Source organism: Hyperolius riggenbachi, chromosome 4 (genome assembly GCF_040937935.1).
Source record: "Hyperolius riggenbachi isolate aHypRig1 chromosome 4, aHypRig1.pri, whole genome shotgun sequence".
In the NCBI taxonomy this organism is placed as follows: domain Eukaryota; kingdom Metazoa; phylum Chordata; class Amphibia; order Anura; family Hyperoliidae; genus Hyperolius; species Hyperolius riggenbachi.
In genome coordinates, this window is record NC_090649.1 from 119,251,876 (window position 1) to 119,270,136 (window position 18,261).

The following is an 18,261-nucleotide window of genomic DNA, read 5'->3' on the forward strand; positions in this document are numbered from 1 at the left end:
ATCCTACAGGAGGCTTAAAAGATCCCCAAAAGTTTGTAGATCTTATGCTGGATACACACGGTGCGTTCGCGCACTCGATTTTCCCGTCGATTCCCGTCGATTCGTTTATTTCCAACATGTCCGATTTGGATTTCGATGGATCGTTAGGTCGATTCGCCATACTTTGCATGCAAATCGACCTAACGATCCATCGAAATCCAAATCGGACATGTTGGAAATAAACGAATCGACGGGAATCGACGGGAAAATCGAGTGCGCGAACGCACCGTGTGTATCCAGCATTACACCTCCAGTCCTCAGTTCCTGTGGCTGCACGCATCTGGGGCCATAGATTTTTGTGAGCATGAGTCTCCTGCAAAAAAGTTTAGAGAGAGAGGCAGGGATTCAAACCACTATTAATAGTGAGGCTCAAACCAAGCTGTTTGGAAGTAGTGGCAACTAGTGTGTTGTCTAACCAGTTTCTTGCCAATTTTGCATGAGGTGTGTGCAATTTAACTCAGGAGAGAACTTTGTCCCAATTAATAGCTGATACCCCCTATCATTTGAGAAATGTTTACCTTTTCTTAAATAGATCAGTGGGGAGGGGGTATGACTGATATTGTGGTGAAACCCTTCCCACAGTGTGATGTCATGACCATGGTAAATAACAGCTGTTTCCAACTGTCAATCAAACAGCACCTTCCTTTGTGCATAGAACTCTCAGCAGTGACGTAGCTTAGAGGCTGTGGGCCCCAGTGCAAGTTTTACATGGGGCCCCCCAAGCACTCTATACAAAACAATTGATACAGCGAACCAAAACCAATTATGGGCAATCACAGTGTCAGAGGAGCAAGAAGAGGATGGGAAACTGTGTGTTAAAGATCACTACTTTTCAAATCTACTATAGAAGTGAATATTATCAGCACAGGACCAAATAAAGAGCTAATACAGTAGTTGAGGATAGGCCCCTAGGGTCCCACTGACCCAAGGGCCCCGATGCAGTCGCAACCTCTGCAACCCCTATTGCTACGCCCCTGACTCTCAGTAAGGACTAGTTCACACTACAGGAGCTTTTCTGAGCGCTTTGTGATTTTAAAAGCTCTAGCTATTATTATCCTATGTGTGTGTTCACAGTTGAGTGATGTGATAGCATTTCATTAGCAAGAGCTGTTCAAAATCAGTAGCAGAGGGAGAGGAGAAATTTGACAATGGGCAAACACTGACTAAATAACCTATAAATGAATATTGCAAAAAAAAAAAATATTTTTATTCATTATGTTATTTTCACTACAGTTCCTCTTTACACTCTGCCTGTGTTCTTCTTTTCTTAGTTCTGATTTCCCTGAACTGTCCTTGAACACTGAATGGGTACATAAAATTGGAGCATTAAAATCACCTCTCCAATGTCCATTTCTTAGTGTTACCTTTTTAAATAGCACAGACATACTGTAGGTCACCAGTTTAGTTTTTGCTGAAACTGAGCAGTCACCAGAGGGCGTTTAAGCAGCTGACTAGACAGCACAGACTGATTGTTTTTTTCTTGTCCTATCTCTCTGTGTCTGGAAGGAAGGAACTGCAGCAGAAAAAAATCAGTTGACGTGGAGGATCCAAACAAACAGAGAACTAGCCTGCAACTAACTGAGAAAGTAAGTGCAGAAGTATATTAACTTGTCTGATCCATGTTAGTGAAATGATGAAGCTTCACTTTTCTCCAAAGAACTGAAGCTCACATTGGAGATAGCTCCAAATGTGAGAGTGTGAACTCTGCTCTGCTTCTACTAATGTTCCGTCATCTGATCTGTGTTTCATTAGGGCTCTTTTCCACTGGCCACATTTCAATCCTGAAATCGGATCATGTGATCAGCATGCCCTTTGCTGATTTCAGGGCACCACGGATATCAATGTATTCATGGTGTCCTGTTTCCACTGATCAGATTTTTACGTAAACATAGTGCATTTCATTTTTACTGTGTTTGTAAAAGTAGTAGAAACTCAGGGCAGCACACCAAATGTATGTCCAATGCATCAAGCTTACTAGTTTATTGCATCAGCAGTCCACAAAGTTACAGCTGACAATTGTTTTGGGGCCCCATGGGGTCCCCTTTCTCAAAGCACTGTGTACACAGATCTGACACTTTGGAAATACATTTGGTGCGCTGACCTGAGTTTCTACTACTTTTGCATCTGGTGTGGTGGTGTTGGCGAGCCACCCAGGTCATAGCACCCAACAGCCCGAGGAAAGGTGTGCCACCTTAAGACTTTACATACTTGCTTTCCTGTGTTTGTAAATGGGAGCACAAGTAATTGGCATAGCAAATGTGATTACCCTCTGCAATTTCATTCCATATGTAATTTTATTTCCACCCCTTTGAACCTGTTAGTAGCCCTGCATGAATTATCACAAGTTAGATAATGACTGCCAGGCCATCTTCTTATGGCATATATCATTTTTCAGCCTAATGCAGCTATGAAGAGTGGCACAGGTAGCTTTTTCTATATTTACCTTTTCCGGTGGTTGGATTGGCTTCTCCTCTCCTCTACTTGTGGCGCTGCACTCCCAGAATCCTCTTCTGAGTTCCGATCACCTGATATGGCATGTGGTTGTAACCTAGGGGATGGTGTTACTGTTAGAATCTTCTATTACTCCTCCACCATCAGACGGCGATGCAATCATGGCACCATCTCCTGGGTCACGATCACATGCCATATCATGTGATCGGAACTCAGAACAGGATGTCGGTATTGCAGCGCAGCGAGTAGAGTAGAGAAGCTGATCCAACTGCCCAGAACAGAACAGGTAAATATGACAGCTCCCTGTGGTGCTCTGCATGGCCTGCCAGGCTAGGGAAGGCAGACTTAGCCAGTGGCATTAAAAAATAGGTCCTGCAGCATACATATAGCTTTGCTATATGTGGCTGCTAAAGGGTTAAACAATGCAAATTACCTGGCAGTCCTGCTCCAATCCTTTTAGCCATAGATCCAAACAAGTAAATGCAGATCAGATCTTTTGACTGAAGTATGATTGGATTAGCCTCATGCTTGTTTCAGGTGTGTAACAGCATTTTACATTTTTCATGTGGCATAGTGGTTAGCACCCTCACATTGCAGCTTTGGGTCCCCAGTGAGAATCCCAGTCAAAGCACTATCTCTACAGAATTTGTATGTTTTTTCCCATATCTGCGTGGGTTTCCTCCAGGCACTCCAGTTTTCTCTAGTATTCCAAAAACATACAGATAAGTGAACTGGTTTCCCCCTAAATTAGCCTTACACATACAGTATATACACTACACAAAATACATAAACATGATTATGGTAGGGATTAGATTTTGAGCCCCTCTGAGGGATAGTTAAGTGACAAGACAATATACTCTGTACAGCGCTGCGGTAGATGTTGGCGCTATATACCATATTTTTCGCACTATAAGACACACTTTTTCTCCCCCAAAAGCAGGGAGGAAAAGTTACTGCGTCTTATAGTCCGAATGTAGCAGTCATACCTATCCTGGCGCTTGTTTTTTTCCTGCAGTAAATGATCTTAATGAGGTGTGCAGTGGGCTACAGCAGCAGCAGCAGCGAGATCCACTGTTTCGAAGCGGCATAGGAGCAGCCGCTGTAATGATCCGCAGTGCTGGCCCTTTGATCTTCTTTGATTTGCCCTGCATCAGCGTGATCCCCGGCCGGTGGCTCCAAGCGGCAATAGCCGCTGTAATAATCCGCAATGTGGTCCTTTGATCATGCTCGGTCACCGGCATCAGCCCCGCAGCAGTGCGATCCCCAGTTGGTGGTTCCAAGTGGATTAGGAGCAGCCGCTGTAATTATCCTTCCCGCTGGTCCTTTGATCTTCTTCTTTGATCATGGGAGGCATCAGCGTGATGCCGACTGACACATACATCTTCAGCCGCTCTAGCGGCAGAGTCCTCAAGGGCTTCCGTACTGTCTAGTTCACTGGCGCCCTCTCATGACCCGCGGCGCATGTGCACCACGGGTCATGAGAGGGCGCCAGTTGCAGATCTTACCAAGAGGGCAGCGGCTTATTGTAGGGGACCCAGAGGACACAGGGCAACCTAAAAGATTCAGGGGTGGAAGAAAACCGAGGTAAGTAGAAATGTACTTTTTCGTTCCAATTCGGGTATGCTTTAAGTATTATCAGTTTGCTCCCCTTGCAAAGGTCACATCGGAGCATAGTTGGGTTGCTGAAATGTTAGTAAATTAGGTATTATTTGACAACAGTCATGTGCAACACCTTCAGTGAGAACTTTTTTCAATAAGCATTGACTTACTTGACTTAATTCCTATGTCTCCCACTGGAGCAAAGTGCCTCAATAAATGCTTTCCACCAATGCCTGTCCTGAGTAATTTTGCCTATCTTGGTCCATGATGTCTTTGCATTCTTTATTTCCTCCTCCAAACTTCTTCTCCAAGTTGCTTTCGGGCTCCCTCTTTTTCTTCTACCTTGTGGATTCCACTTTAGGACTTCTTTCTTAATGGCATTGTTCTTGCCAGTGCTGTGGAGTCAGTACAAAAATCATCCGACTCCTCAGTTTATAAAACTCCCGCTCTGACTCCAACTTTGATTCCAGGTACTCAAAATTGGTCCGAGTGGCCAATCCATCCCCACTTTAGTTTGATGACATCAGAACTGGCACCACCATCCACTGTGAGCAGATTTTCATATACTTGTGGGGCTGTCCTGTGGATGAACTTCAATCAGTGAACTCTAGGAACGGGGGGGGGGGGGGGGGGAATAACACCAGAAGTGCCATTAGAGTGTAGTATTTAGATTAGGGCAATTAAAAATAGAAATACTACTTACAAAACCAGGTTGCTAGACAGGCAGCCACTGTATTAGACATATGGAGAATTCCATCTCCACACGGCCCTGTAGTATAGAACGTCATGGAAGTTGTTGGTCGCTCTCCAAAAACAACAACAAAATGATATACTAGGATAGTTTGGAGGAGGTGGCCAAAATGTATTAAAAAAATCCAACAACTGTTAAATGTCATGAAAGATCTTACCTCAGACGAGAAACAGGGTATCAAAAACGATTTATTGTGATACTAAAAAGATGACGTGTTTCACAGGTCTTACCCTCTGCAGATCACCACTAACTTGTAGCACCCATTACTACCATATACTTGCAATTATGGGACTGTAAGAGGAAAATCCTGAAATGGGCAAATGGATTGTGAAAACGGTAGACAAAAAGTCAAGTAAAACTTCCAAAGATATACAAATTGAACCCCAAAGTTCATCAGTGTCTGACTGCACCACCTATTGCTTTTTGATTGACAGTGGATTCAATAAAGAAGATCCATTGCAGAAAGAGCAACATCAAAAAGTCAGACTGGAATTTCCTAAAATTCATCATTAGACTGTCATATATTTTAGATTTAAATACACACAACTGAAGTAGTTCAAGACTTTTATTGTTTTAATATTGATGATTTTGGCATACAGCTTATGAAACCCCAAAATTCCTATCTCAAAAAATTAGCATATTTCATATGACCAATAAAAGAAAAGTGTTTTTAAAACAAAAAAAGTCAACCTTCAAATAATTATGTTCAGTTATGCACTCAATACTTGGTCGGGATTCCTTTTGCAGAGATGACTGCTTCAATGCGGCGTGGCATGGAGGCAATCAGCCTGTGGCACTGCTCAGGTGTTATGGAGGCCCAGGATGCTTCGATAGCGGCCTTAAGCTCATCCAGAGTGTTGGGTCTTGCATCTCTCAACTTTCTCTTCACAATATCCCACAGATTCTCTATGGGGTTCAGGTCAGGAGAGTTGGCAGGCCAATTGAGCACAGTAATACCATGGTCAGTAAACTATTTACCAGTGGTTTTGGCACTGTGAGCAGGTGCCAGGTCATGCTGAAAAATTAAATCTTCATCTCCATAAAGCTTTTCAGCAGATGGAAGCCTGAACCCACTTTTGAACCAGAAACAGCCGCAGAAGCGCCTGACCTGGGCTACAGAGAAGCAGCACTGGACTGTTGCTCAGTGGTACTTTTTTCGGATGAAAGCAACTTTTACATGTCATTCGGAAATCAAGGTGCCAGAGTCTGGAGGAAGACTGGGGAGAGGGAAATGCCCAAATACCTGAAGTCCAGTGTCAAGTACCCACAGTCAGTGATGGTCTGGGGTGCCATGTCAGCTGCTGGTGTTGGTCCACTGTGTTTTATCAAGGGCAGGGTCAATGCAGCTAGCTATCCGGAGATTTTGAAGCCTTTCATGCTTCCATCTGCTGAAAAGCTTTATGGAGATGAAGATTTCATTTTTCAGCACGACCTGGGACCTGCTCACAGTGCCAAAACCACTGGTAAATGGTTTACTGACCACGGTATTACTGTGCTCAATTGGCCTGCCAACTCTCCTGACCTGAACCCCATAGAGAATCTGTGGGATAATGTGAAGAGAAAGTTGAGAGACGCAAGACCCAACACTCTGGATGAGCTTAAAGCGGTTTAACACCCAGCATTACAACTTTGCTTTAAAAGATTGCTTACAGCTTACAAACTATTATGCCAGATTTTTTTTTAAGCAGAAATTCACTGAATGGGTTAAACATGACATTTTAGTGTTGGATTTAACTAGGAATCCGCATCCTTTGTTCTTATCTGTAGTTACAAATGTATCTTTATTTGGAATACAAATAGACCTTTGAAAAGCCTGCCGGGGAAGCCCTCTTTGTTCTCTCAGAGCAGTGTTTGTTTGTTACATTGTAGATAGATACATTTGTAACTAAACAAGCAAGCATGAGGAGCATTTCTAGCTAAATGCAGCACTAAAATGTCATGTTTAATCCATTCAGTGAATTTCTGCTAAAAAAAAATCTGGCATAATAGTTTATAAGCTGTAAGCAATCTTTTAAAGCAAAGTTGAAATGCTGGGTGTTAGACCACTTTAAGGCTGCTATCGAAGCATCCTGGGCCTCCATAACACCTGAGCAGTGCCACAGGCTGATTGCCTCCATGCCACGCCGCATTGAAGCAGTCATTTCTGCAAAAGGATTCCCGACCAAGTATTGAGTGCATAACTGAACATAATTATTTGAAGGTTGACTTTTTTTTGTTTTAAAAACACTTTATTTTATTGGTCGGATTAAATATGCTAATTTTTTGAGATAGGAATTTTGGGTTTTCATGAGCTGTATGCAAAACTCATCAATATTAAATCAATAAAAGTCTTGAACTACTTCAGTTGTGTGTATTTGAATCTAAAATATATGAAAGTCTAATGTTTATCAGTACATTACAGAAAATAATGAACTTTATCACAATATGCTAATTTTTTTAGAAGATCCTGTAGTGTGAGGATAGGCCAATAGCTAATATCAATAACAGGAGATATTAGAACATCAGTAAAATGACTGATATTCTACTATCAGCAATATCTCATGCACATTTTTCCTTGCAGTGCTTTTTAAATGTGCCTTCCGTGAGATGGTCCTTTTGGACACACAAGACGAAGCTGAAGCTACTCAGCAAGTCACACAAAAGCTCTGCTTTGCCGTGTCTGGGCCAGGCTGCCTTGAGCCTGATTGTGGGTTCTTTTCTTTAGTGGAGAGGTACCAATAAATATGTCCACATCTGTGATATGAATACCTGTAAGAACTATGCCTATGGAACCCTTTAGATCAATTATGAAATCAAGAAGCCCCTCAAAATGAATATGAAGATTCAATTAAAAAGGCAACATAGATAGAGTAGGCAAGGAGATTTCTGTAGGTCAAAAATTCTAAAACTGGCTATAACTTCACTATAATAAGGGAATCTGCCTGGCTGGTAAGCAGCTGTGTAAGGCTTACTTTTTACAACGCAGCTGTTCACTGCAGAACAGGACTAGCCCTGAAAGTACACACAACAAAGTACACCATTGTACAAATTTGCTTCTGTTCTCTTTTAAATTGTTTGCAGTCTTGACGTTGTGGAAAGTACAGCTTTTGCTTCACGTCTTAAGTCTGACTCTACAACACAAAGAGCTGGGAAGAGAAGGAAGTGCTGTTGAGGAGGAGCCTGGGGGTAAGTTTGCTGGGCTGGATCAGAAAGAACAGAGAAAAATGCAAAAATTCCTGAGTATTTTACACTGGATGAGGGCCAAGGTCCTATTAATCCCTTGGGCCGCATTAAAGGGGAACTGAAGAGAGAGGTATATGGAGGCTGTCATGTTTATTTCCTTTTAGACAATACCAGTTGCCTGGCAGCCCTGCTGATCCTCTGCCTCTAATACTATTAGCCATAGCCCCTGAACAAGCATGCAGCAGATCAGCTGTTTCAGTGGTTCAGACTTATAAGTCTGATCTGACAAGATTAGCTGCATGCTTGTTTCTGGTTTTAATCAGATACTACTGCAGAGAAATAGACCAGCAGGGCCGCCAGGTAACTGGTATTGATTAAAAGGAAATAAACATAACAGCCTCCATATACCTCTCTCTTCAGTTCCCCTTTAAGCAGTTCTTATTGTACTTCCTTGACACTGGCACTCTCAGGCAGAACTGACCCTAAGGGCCCATTCACACCGGGGATGGCAAAACGCTAGTGAAACGTTTTGTGGCTGCGATTTTTCATGGTAAACCCATACATTTTACTTGTACATTTTTGTGATTTTTGTACGATGGCAATTAGCGCTTTTTAATATTGCAATCAGGATTGCTCAAAAATTTTGCATGTGCCCCGAATCACCAGCGATCGTGGCGGTGAGATCACTGCAATATACTTTACATTACCCTAGCGATTTTAAAAGCGCTAGCGATTTCCGGTGAATCACCCCAGTGTGAATGGGCCCTCAAAAGCATAGAAGGGAGGTGGCCAAAAGTAGTTCTAGTGCTTTCCAGTAGTGGTTACTTTTTTTGTCCCAGCTTTCTAGTGGCCCTGTAGAATGTCCCAGGTATTCAGTGTTCTCTGGGTTTCTAGAGTCACCCAACTTTACAGTTCTTGCTACAATAATGGCCTTTATTCACTAAGCAGTTTGGACTAGTCTACTGATGGTTTTTAGTCTACTCATGGTTTAGTCAGTTGCATCAAAGGGGAATTCACTATTACCAAATGTTTTCGACCTGTTTTTAGACCTGGTCTAAACCATTTGGTAATTAAGTGGGTAATGCAGGGGAAATGATCAAAAGATGCAATTCACAAACAAGTAGCTATGACTGACATTCTTCTCCTTTGAGCTCTCCTCTGCATACAATTAAACTCCTGCATAATTAATTCAAAAGGTTCCATCCTCACATCTAAAATACCTCACAGAATTACTTTACCGACAAGAAATCAGCTGGTCTGTCAGAAAAAGTGGGCGTGGTTACTCCTTGTTTGCCTTTGCAAATTGTGTGATTACTGAATGTTAGACCAGGTCTAAAAACAGGTCTAAAACATTACACCGAACCATCAGTAGACTGAAAACCTTCTGTAGACCAGTCTAAACTGCTTAGTGAATTGGGGCCATTGTGTAACCAGCTTTCTACATTGTAGCAGTGGTATAGCAATTCAGACCGTGACGTGCACTTGGAACTTCTGGTCTCTCATATTGAGCCCTAATCCAGTCGCAGGATTAGCTCTTTATTGGTGTAGTTTTCACTGCTCTCTCACAGTGGCTGTCTTTGGCTATCCTGATTTGGTTGTCTGTATCATGCGATTGTTATACATGCAGTCCAGTGTAACTTTTGAGGCCTATGGCTCTGTAGCCACATCTGTAGTGTTGTAGTTTTGCAGTACTCACTTACCATTGGCATAGGCTCTTATCACATTGCTACTACTGACAGAAGCCAAGACTGCACTTTGGTTACTGAGGGAATCTATTACTACGCTTTGGCTATTGACAGAGACTGGTATTATACAAGTTTAAACACATTTTCCTGTTTTCCTGTTCCTGGGATACCTGGCAGTGACTGCAAGCCAGATAACCAGAGATTCAGGTGTTGGGGGCCCTGGGGTGTCTCTTAGTCTAATAGCAATCGGTGTGTGACGGCTGGGGTGGGAGGGATGGAGTGTCTCAGCCTTGGGTGTTGGAGGACCTTGTCCCGGCTCTGAATCATGATTTCAATAGGCTGAATTTCCCCATCCAAATTCACGTGTGGGGAAATGCAGCAAATTGACCATAGTGAAAGTGAGCACCGAGGGTGCCTTCATATTATGTGCTTTGCATTGTGCAGTCATACAACTTGTATGTTCACATCCCTGCATCGTAATGGATCATGTTATAGTAAAATGCAGTTTACAGAACATTTCTGGATAAAGCATGGGAAAATGCTCACGTTCTATCTAGAGCTACCAACCATACTACAAGATAGCATGCATGTTTTATCACGCACTGCTTGTGTTTAATCACGCACTCATTATAGCGTATGTGTTTCGCAACCTGCGTTGTGTGAATGCAGCCCTTCCTTAGTGGATGTCAATAAAAAGAAGGTGAAGTCCGCTCAACCCCGATGAATGGGAGCATTTCACTAGGGGGTCTATCAAGGAAAATGTTTAAAGCATTTTACACTTAGGGCTTGATTCACAAAGCGGTGCTAACTGTTAGCACGCCTGTGAAAACCCCCTTAGCACATCTAAACGAGCTTTTCGCGCTTAAAACTTTACACGCGCAAAACTTTATGCACGTAAAACTTTACGCGCGCAGTGCACTGAGCGCACGGCGCTCCGCGCCCATTAAGGCCTATGGGACTTAGCGCGCATAAGATTTAGTTAGCGCGCGATCTGATTGAGAGATCCGGTGCTAACCTACTTAGCACCCTGGTTAGCACATCTAAAGACTTTAGACGTGCTAAGTAGGTTAGCACTGCTTTGTGAATCAAGCCCTTAATGTGTTGCATTCGCCAAAATGGAACGCAATGCAACTCCGCTCAACACGACACATTAAGTATAAAAGAGCCCTCGGAGTTGATTTCTGTAGACACCACTCAACAAGCACATTCACACTTTATTGTTTGTAACTTTTATTGTAATTCACAGCCAGAGCACACAATGGAATCTTCAGAAGAAATGAATACAAATCAGGTAGGAGACTTAACGATATTTTGTTTTAATAACATGGTAATATCTTTAAACTCTATGGAGGATCTTGGAATCAAAAACGACTTCATCCATTGGCTGTTTCGTGAATTACTCCAATGTATGTGTGTTAAGCAGTGTGCAGCTGAATACTCACTGTTCAGGAAAGTCTATCTCAGCTATGTGTAGAGAATTACTGCCCTACATAAATTTCATTCCAATCATTCGGATGTCTAATATTATCAGCAAACAGGATGATCTCGTAAACCTGTAGTACACGCCCGGCCCAAGCCCATTAGTGTACAGGACAGCACATTTCTCTCACTATACAGAACTCTATTTTTTCACACTCTCTTTTAAGGTCCGTACCCACGGACCCATTTTTACAGCAATTTTTTCCTGCGATGCACAACTTCTTCTGTGTCAAGCAATTGTTTCCGCGATGTCACGCCGTGGGTATGTTTGCGAGATTCTTTCACAACGATCACGACTGTCGTTGCAGATCAGATCTTTAACCACTTCTCATCCAGACCTTCTTTTCCCCTTATGGACCAGAGCAGTTTTGACGCTTTAGCCATGTCCCTATTTAAACAGCCATAACGTTATCCCTACTCCGACACCTAAATGATCTAGGTATTGTTTTTTTCGGGACATACTAGACTTTCATAGGGGGGTATTTTGACCCAAGAAAAAAAAATTCTAAGCATTTTAATGGGAAAAAGAGGGGGGGGGGGGATGAAAAATTGCATTAATCCTTAGGTTTCACCAATTCTAGTAAAAAATAAAAAATGCTACAGTAGATAACAAACATGCCACCAGTATTACGTCCCCCAAGGATAGATAGCCAGGCGTGTCCCCAGTATCAGCCCCTCAGTATAGCCAGATCTGTCCCCCATATTTGCTAGCCCCCCATATAGATAGACAGATGCGCGCCCCCCCCCCCCCCCCCCCGGAAAAGGGGCCCACCATTATAGCAAGATGTGTCCCCAGGATCAATGTTCCCCATTGTAGCCAGATGTGTCCCCAGGATTAGCGCCCCCTCCCCATTATAGCCAAATGTGCAACCAGTGTTAGGTTATGGCCCCCAGGACCATCAGATGTGCCCCCCATTATTAATACCCCACCCCCTGTTACCCTGATGGGCCCCAAAATACATTTTAACCCCCCCTTTCGGAACACTACCCCCACCCTCTATTATGGGTAGCCAGATGTGCCCCCGCCCCCTTACTACTCTGCCCCCTCCGTGGCCAGGTCAATAAAAAAATTCCCCTGCAAGGATAATATCTCACCTTACCTGGTTCCTGCGATCATCCTTCAGCCCCAGCTTCCATTCACCGTGCTGCACTCAGCCCTGTGATGCCGAACATCCGTGTCCAGGCTTGATGACGTCATCAAGACGGGACACGGATGTTCGGCATCACAGGGCTACGTGCACCGTGGTGAATGGAAGCTGGGGCTGAAGGATGATCGCAGGAACCAGGTAAGGTGAGATATTCTGCTTGCAGGGGCATTTATATTATCGATCTGGCGCGGAGGGGGAGAGATGAAGGATCACCGCTGTTTGCTACAGCAGTGATCGTTCATCCGCGGGGGATCACTAATTGGCTACAAGGGAACATTTTCCCTTTCACCAATTAGTAAGGCAGCTGACAGTGCCGGGGGGTGCACTCTGAAGCGCACCTGATAGTGCACAGCAGGGCTGCAAGCTAGTCAGTGTATCTACATCATGGTGGCTTGGAGGGTGCCACAGATGACGTAGATATACTGTAGCAGTGGACAAAGTGGTAAAGATCCTTGACTACATCCGCACAAAGTATCAACATAGGGCTCAATTCTGAAAGCCTTATCGCATTCGGCAATGCAAAAATACCACTGATTTTATCAAACTTCTAATTCTGATAGGCTGTTACCACATGAAAAAGTGAAGTTAAGAAAGCAGTGAGGTAAAATACCGACTTTTGAATTCTGAAAGATTAAAGCATTTGCAAACTCAAGCAAAAGTAGTTGCTTTTTAAGACCAGCTCTTACATGCCGGAAACTTCATCTTTTCCATGGATAAGCTGTGTGGCTAGTGGGAGGCAGGAGGGGGACAGAGTTTCCTTCAGTGATTCCTGTCTGATAAGGCTGAGCTGCTGGGAGCCGGTGATCTCTGCAGAGTGAAGACTGTTGTAAAGCAGTCTCCTGCCGGGCACTGTGGTGTCTCATTACACCCGGGATCAGTGAATAATGGCGCACAGGGCCTATGCATAAGAATGGCGCCGCATTAAAAAGATACGCTTATCGCTATTTATCGTTAGTACTGCATAATAATGGCGCACAGGGAAAAAAGAAGAAAAACGGCACACACTAACGTTATTTATCAATAGTGGCACACACTAACGTTATTTATCAATAGTGGCACACACTAATGTTATTTATCAATAGCGCCCTACATAAGCCAAACTGCAGACATTATTTAACTGCAAAACGGTGAACGGATTGAATGTAACACTGTCAAGGTTAGGGTTAGGCACCACCAGGGGGGTCTTAGGGTTAGGCACTACCAAGGGGGTGGTTAGGGTTAGGTACAGGGAGGGTTCTGTGTAAGAGTAGGGTTAGGTATAGTTACAGTACAATATACACCACCAGGGGGTCTTAGGGTTAGGAACCACCAGGGGGGGTCTTAGGGTTAGGCACCACCAGGGGGGTGGTTAGGGTTAGGCACCACCAGGGGGGGTTTAGGGGTTAGGGATAGGTACAGAGAGGGTTCTGTGTCTTAACGCTAAATAACAATAAGGCTTTAACGCTAAATAACAATAAGGCTTTAACGTTAAATAGCGATAAGCGGCAAACGGATTAGCGGCAACACTGTGCGCCATTATTCTCAGGCGCCATTTTCAGATGGATGCTTACACCCATGCCTGTTGTGTGCTTCTGACTGATCCTATGTGCTCCTCCTCACTGATCAGCCTGATAGGAGTCAGTGAGCACGGAGGGGGATGGTGGAGGCCGGCTACTGCACAGAGCTGCTGCTGCGTGGATGTTGCTGATGGGCAGACGGCATAGGGGCTGAGTGCAGGGGCTGCCCCTGCACTCAACCCCTATGCCATCTGCCCATCAGCCAGGAGGATCAGTGAGCCAAGGAAGGCATCCCCATCACCCCCTCCCTTACTCACCGCGCGTTTGTTCAGAAAAATACCGAACTATGAAAAGGCTTTAAGAATACTGCAGAAAAATCAGAAATACCGAATACGGTATTTCTCCTCATGTTTGTTATTTTAGTGAGTGGCCTATTAGAATTGAGCCCATAGTTTGAACTATTGTTCGCACCCATCGTGTGCAGTCGCGTGTTCTTGTGGTACAGGATGAATCAGAGAACACCTGTTTATCAGCTTGTGTCACCGTAGGTTACCCGATCCATCTTCTTGTGGGTATTCAGTTTAAGGCCTCTTGCACACTACATGCGATTCCGATTTTTTATCTGATCAACTTTTTGATAGCGATTAAAAAACATACTGCATGCTGCTACGTTTTTTAATCGGAATAAAAAATCGGACCCACATGTAGTGTGCAAGAGGCCTAAGTGTGCTAAAATTCCTTTAGTTTGCAAGACCACCTCAACGTACAAAAAACATGTGATGTTATCCTCATTGCTGCCATCGGGGTAACATTCAGAGTGCCAAACCTGCATTATTTCTGTCCCAGGCCCCCCTCCTACATAGATCTGCCCACCCTGCCTCCCGTCACAGTATTTGGCTAACCACCATCACAGGGGGCCCTGCTCCTGTATGTAATGCAGAGCAGCATCAATAGCGAATTGTTATATATTGCCTCCCTCCGGCAGTGAGACAGGTCCTCTTCACTCTTCTTCAGTGTTGTACAGCCAAGCACCATGCGGCTTCCAATCCTGTCATGCAACATGGGATGGAAGCTGCGTGGTGATTGGCTATATGGTGCTTGTACAGTGAGGACCTATCCATCTGCACGCAGGAGGCAATTTATAATGCTCCGCTGCTGCTCTGTATTATGTACAGGAGCTGATCACCCCAGCCCTTGGGTCTCACCACAATGGTGAGGGTATTGTTACTGTTTCTGTCTACTTGGCACTTTAACTATTTTACAATTATTATTGAGCTCTGGGAAAATAGTACATAGACATATCCATGTCTCCTAATGCTCATAGTGATACTAGTATATGGCTGGATGGCAGGGCCGGATTTTCAACCAGGCAAATCAAGCAGCTGCTTAGGGCCCCATTCAGGGTCTAAAGGGCCCCATCAGGGTTGCCAACTGTCCATATTTGGAGAGGCAGTCTGTACAAATGACACTGAATAGTTAGTGTCCACACTGTCTGTCCTTTTGGGACAGGCGTCCACCTAAAAAGGAGCTAATTGCCACGACTGTAGTTTCCCTGCATAGTCAGGCTTGTCCCCAGGCAGCTGAGCTAAAAAAATTAACAGGCCTCTTTCTGCCCCTCCCGCCCACCAATCAGTAAGTCCCTTTCATTTTGGGGCCTCTCTCTGCCAATGAAAAAGAGAGAGCCAGCATAGTGAGCTGGGCACGCCCCCAAATCCCCATCCACCGTGCACAGCAGCTTGCAGGCTGCAGCATGTGTCCAGGAGTCCTCTGTCCTCTAGAGATGCGAAGTTCAGATCTTTTCAATGATCCGGATGATTCGAATGGGATCATTTAAAAGATCCGGATCTTTGATCCGAATCTCGGATAATTTTACAAGGGAAGCATTCGGGGGTGAAATGACTAGCAGGACAGGAGAAGGGGAGGGGGGGTGGACACACAGAGAAGGGGAGAAGATGGACAGAGGGCAGGGAGTGGACAGAGGGAGGAGGGACGAGCAGAGAGCAGAAATGTTTGCACACAATACCCACATGCTGCAATCATTATGCCTTACATATATCTCACCTATATGTTCATCTGTATACTCCCAACTCCCATTCCCCAAAGCATTCCCAGAAGTAAAGTGCAGCTGTATAGAGCAGTGCATGAGGATCATATTATTATTATTATTATTATTATTATTTAGTATTTATATAGCGCCGACATATTACGCAGCGCCGTACAGTGTATATATATATCTTGTCACTAACTGTCCCTCAAAGGAGCTCACAATCTAATCCCTACCATTGCCATATGTCTATATTATGTAGTGTAAGTACTGTAGTCTAGGGCCAATTTTAGGGGGAGCCAATTAACTTATCCGTATGTTTTTGGAATGTGGGAGGAAACCGGAGTGACCGGAGGAAACCCACGCAGACACGGAGAGAACATACAAACTCTTTGCAGATAGTGCCCTGGCTGGGATTCGAACCAGGGACCCAGCACTGCAAGGCGAGAGAGCTAACCACTACGCCACCGTGCTACCCAATTGCACAGCAATTACAGTGCCTGCCCTGTCCTAGCCCAGCATGCTGCCTGTAACGTTACTGAGCTGTGCCAAAAGTTTCCAATGTGTTCACTATGCACAACTGGGACAGCCTATAATGAGCAGCACATTGCAGCCAGTATGTGTGCTCTACACATATCTGGCAGTGGCACCGATGTCCCCTCTCTCTCATCTACCTGAGGCTGTGCAAGGCTGCCTCCCCTTCAACAGAGCGATCCATCTCTGCTCTGCTTCCAGGACCCCGTTGCCCGCTGAGAGGGGGCGTGTCGCTCCTGGCCCGCCCCCTTTGCGATCCGAATCACTCATTTTGATGATTCGGATGATTCGACTCACAAAATAGATTCGGATCAAAGATCCGAATCGTTCATGATCCAGACAACACTACTGTCCTCATAGCTGTTCTCCACCCCAGACAGCAGGTAACCACAGGCACCTAACTCGATCTATAGAAGGGGAAAAACCTGCCCAATCCAGCTGGGGGGAGACACAGCAGGAGAGGTGATTTGGCTGCAGAGCTCAGCACTCCGTTTTAGAGCAGACTAGAGACAAGAAGTGCAGGCTCAGTGACAGGCTGTGTCAGAGAGACCTGTGCTGTGCACTGCAGTGCAGAGCTCTCCAGCCAAATCATCTCTCCTGCTGTCTGTGTCTTGTCCAGCTGGATCAGACCTGTCTGTGTAGAAGCTGAGATTGGTGTCATTGAGTTCAGTTGCCTGTATCTGATCCTAGGACAGTGTAGTGACCCCCCTCCCCCCTTGTACAATCACACTTGGTAACTGCAAATAAAAAAAATGTTTTTGCATTGAACCTCCCCATAAGGAAGGTTTAGAACACTGCATGCCATAAGGGGTGCCTGGGGGGTAAAGGGAGCGCAATTGGTTACCTACAGGGGTCACCATCCTGGCCACACTTCGAAAGGCTGCTTCTGAAGCTTGTTCCTGCACTCATTGGCAATGAATGCCAGGAGCAGCTGGATTGTGAATTCTACTGAGGACAGTGAATGACGTGACTATGTACTCTGACATGTGCTGCAGAAGATGTCAGTGCTATATAAATAAATAAATAAATAATAATAATATGGTAGGACATTACACTATGACTATGGAAGGATTAGATTGTGAGCTCCTCTGAGGAGAGTCAGTGACATGACTATGTACTATGTGAAGTGCTGTCGGAGATGTCAGTGCTATATAAATACATAATAATAATATGGTAGGACATTAGACTATGACTATTGGTAGGATTAGATTGTGAGCTCTTCTGAGGACAGTCAGTGACATGACTATGTACTCTGTAAAGTGGCTGGATGGTGTAATGGTTAAGGACTCTGCCTCTGACACAGGAGACCAGGGTTTGAATCTATCTCGGCTCTGCCTGTTCAGTAAGCCAGCACTTATTCAGCCGGAGACCTTAGGCAAGTCTCCCTAACACTGCTACTGCCTATAGAGCGCACCCTAGTGGCTGCAGCTCTGGCGCTTTGAGTCTGCCAGGAGAAAAGCGCTATATAAGTGTTTGTCTTTAAAGTGATGCAGATGTCAGTGCTATAGCGTCTTGTAGCGCAGGATTCCTGGTTTGAATCCAAGCTAGGGAAACATCTGCAAGCAGTTTATATGTTCTCTCTGTGTCTGCGTGGATTTCCCCGGGCACTCCAGTTTCCTCCCGCAACCCAAAAACATACAGATAAGTTAATTGGCTTCCCCATAAGTTGGCCCCAGACACTACATGATACATACATAGACATGACTATGGCAGGTATTAGATTGTGAGCTCCTCTGAAGGAAAGTTAAGTGACAAGACTATATACTCTGTACAGCACTGCAGAAGATGTCGGTGCTATATAAATAATAATTTTATGCAGGGGTGGGGAGCAGAGGGGGCCCAAACCTGCTACTTTGCTTAGGGCCCCATTCGG

At 44.6% G+C, this 18,261-nt stretch overlaps 1 protein-coding gene across 1 annotated transcript in view; it reads left to right on the forward strand.

Moving 5' to 3' along the window:
- LOC137570483 (apolipoprotein L3-like) overlaps positions 1–18,261 on the forward strand; it is a 47,873-nt gene that overhangs the window by 16,293 nt on the left and 13,319 nt on the right. Inside the window, exons 2-3 of the mRNA XM_068279152.1 lie at positions 1,550–1,625; positions 10,934–10,978. Coding sequence (XP_068135253.1) covers positions 10,946–10,978 — 33 coding nt within the window. The 5' untranslated portion in view covers positions 1,550–1,625; positions 10,934–10,945. The remainder of the gene's footprint in view (positions 1–1,549; positions 1,626–10,933; positions 10,979–18,261) is intronic.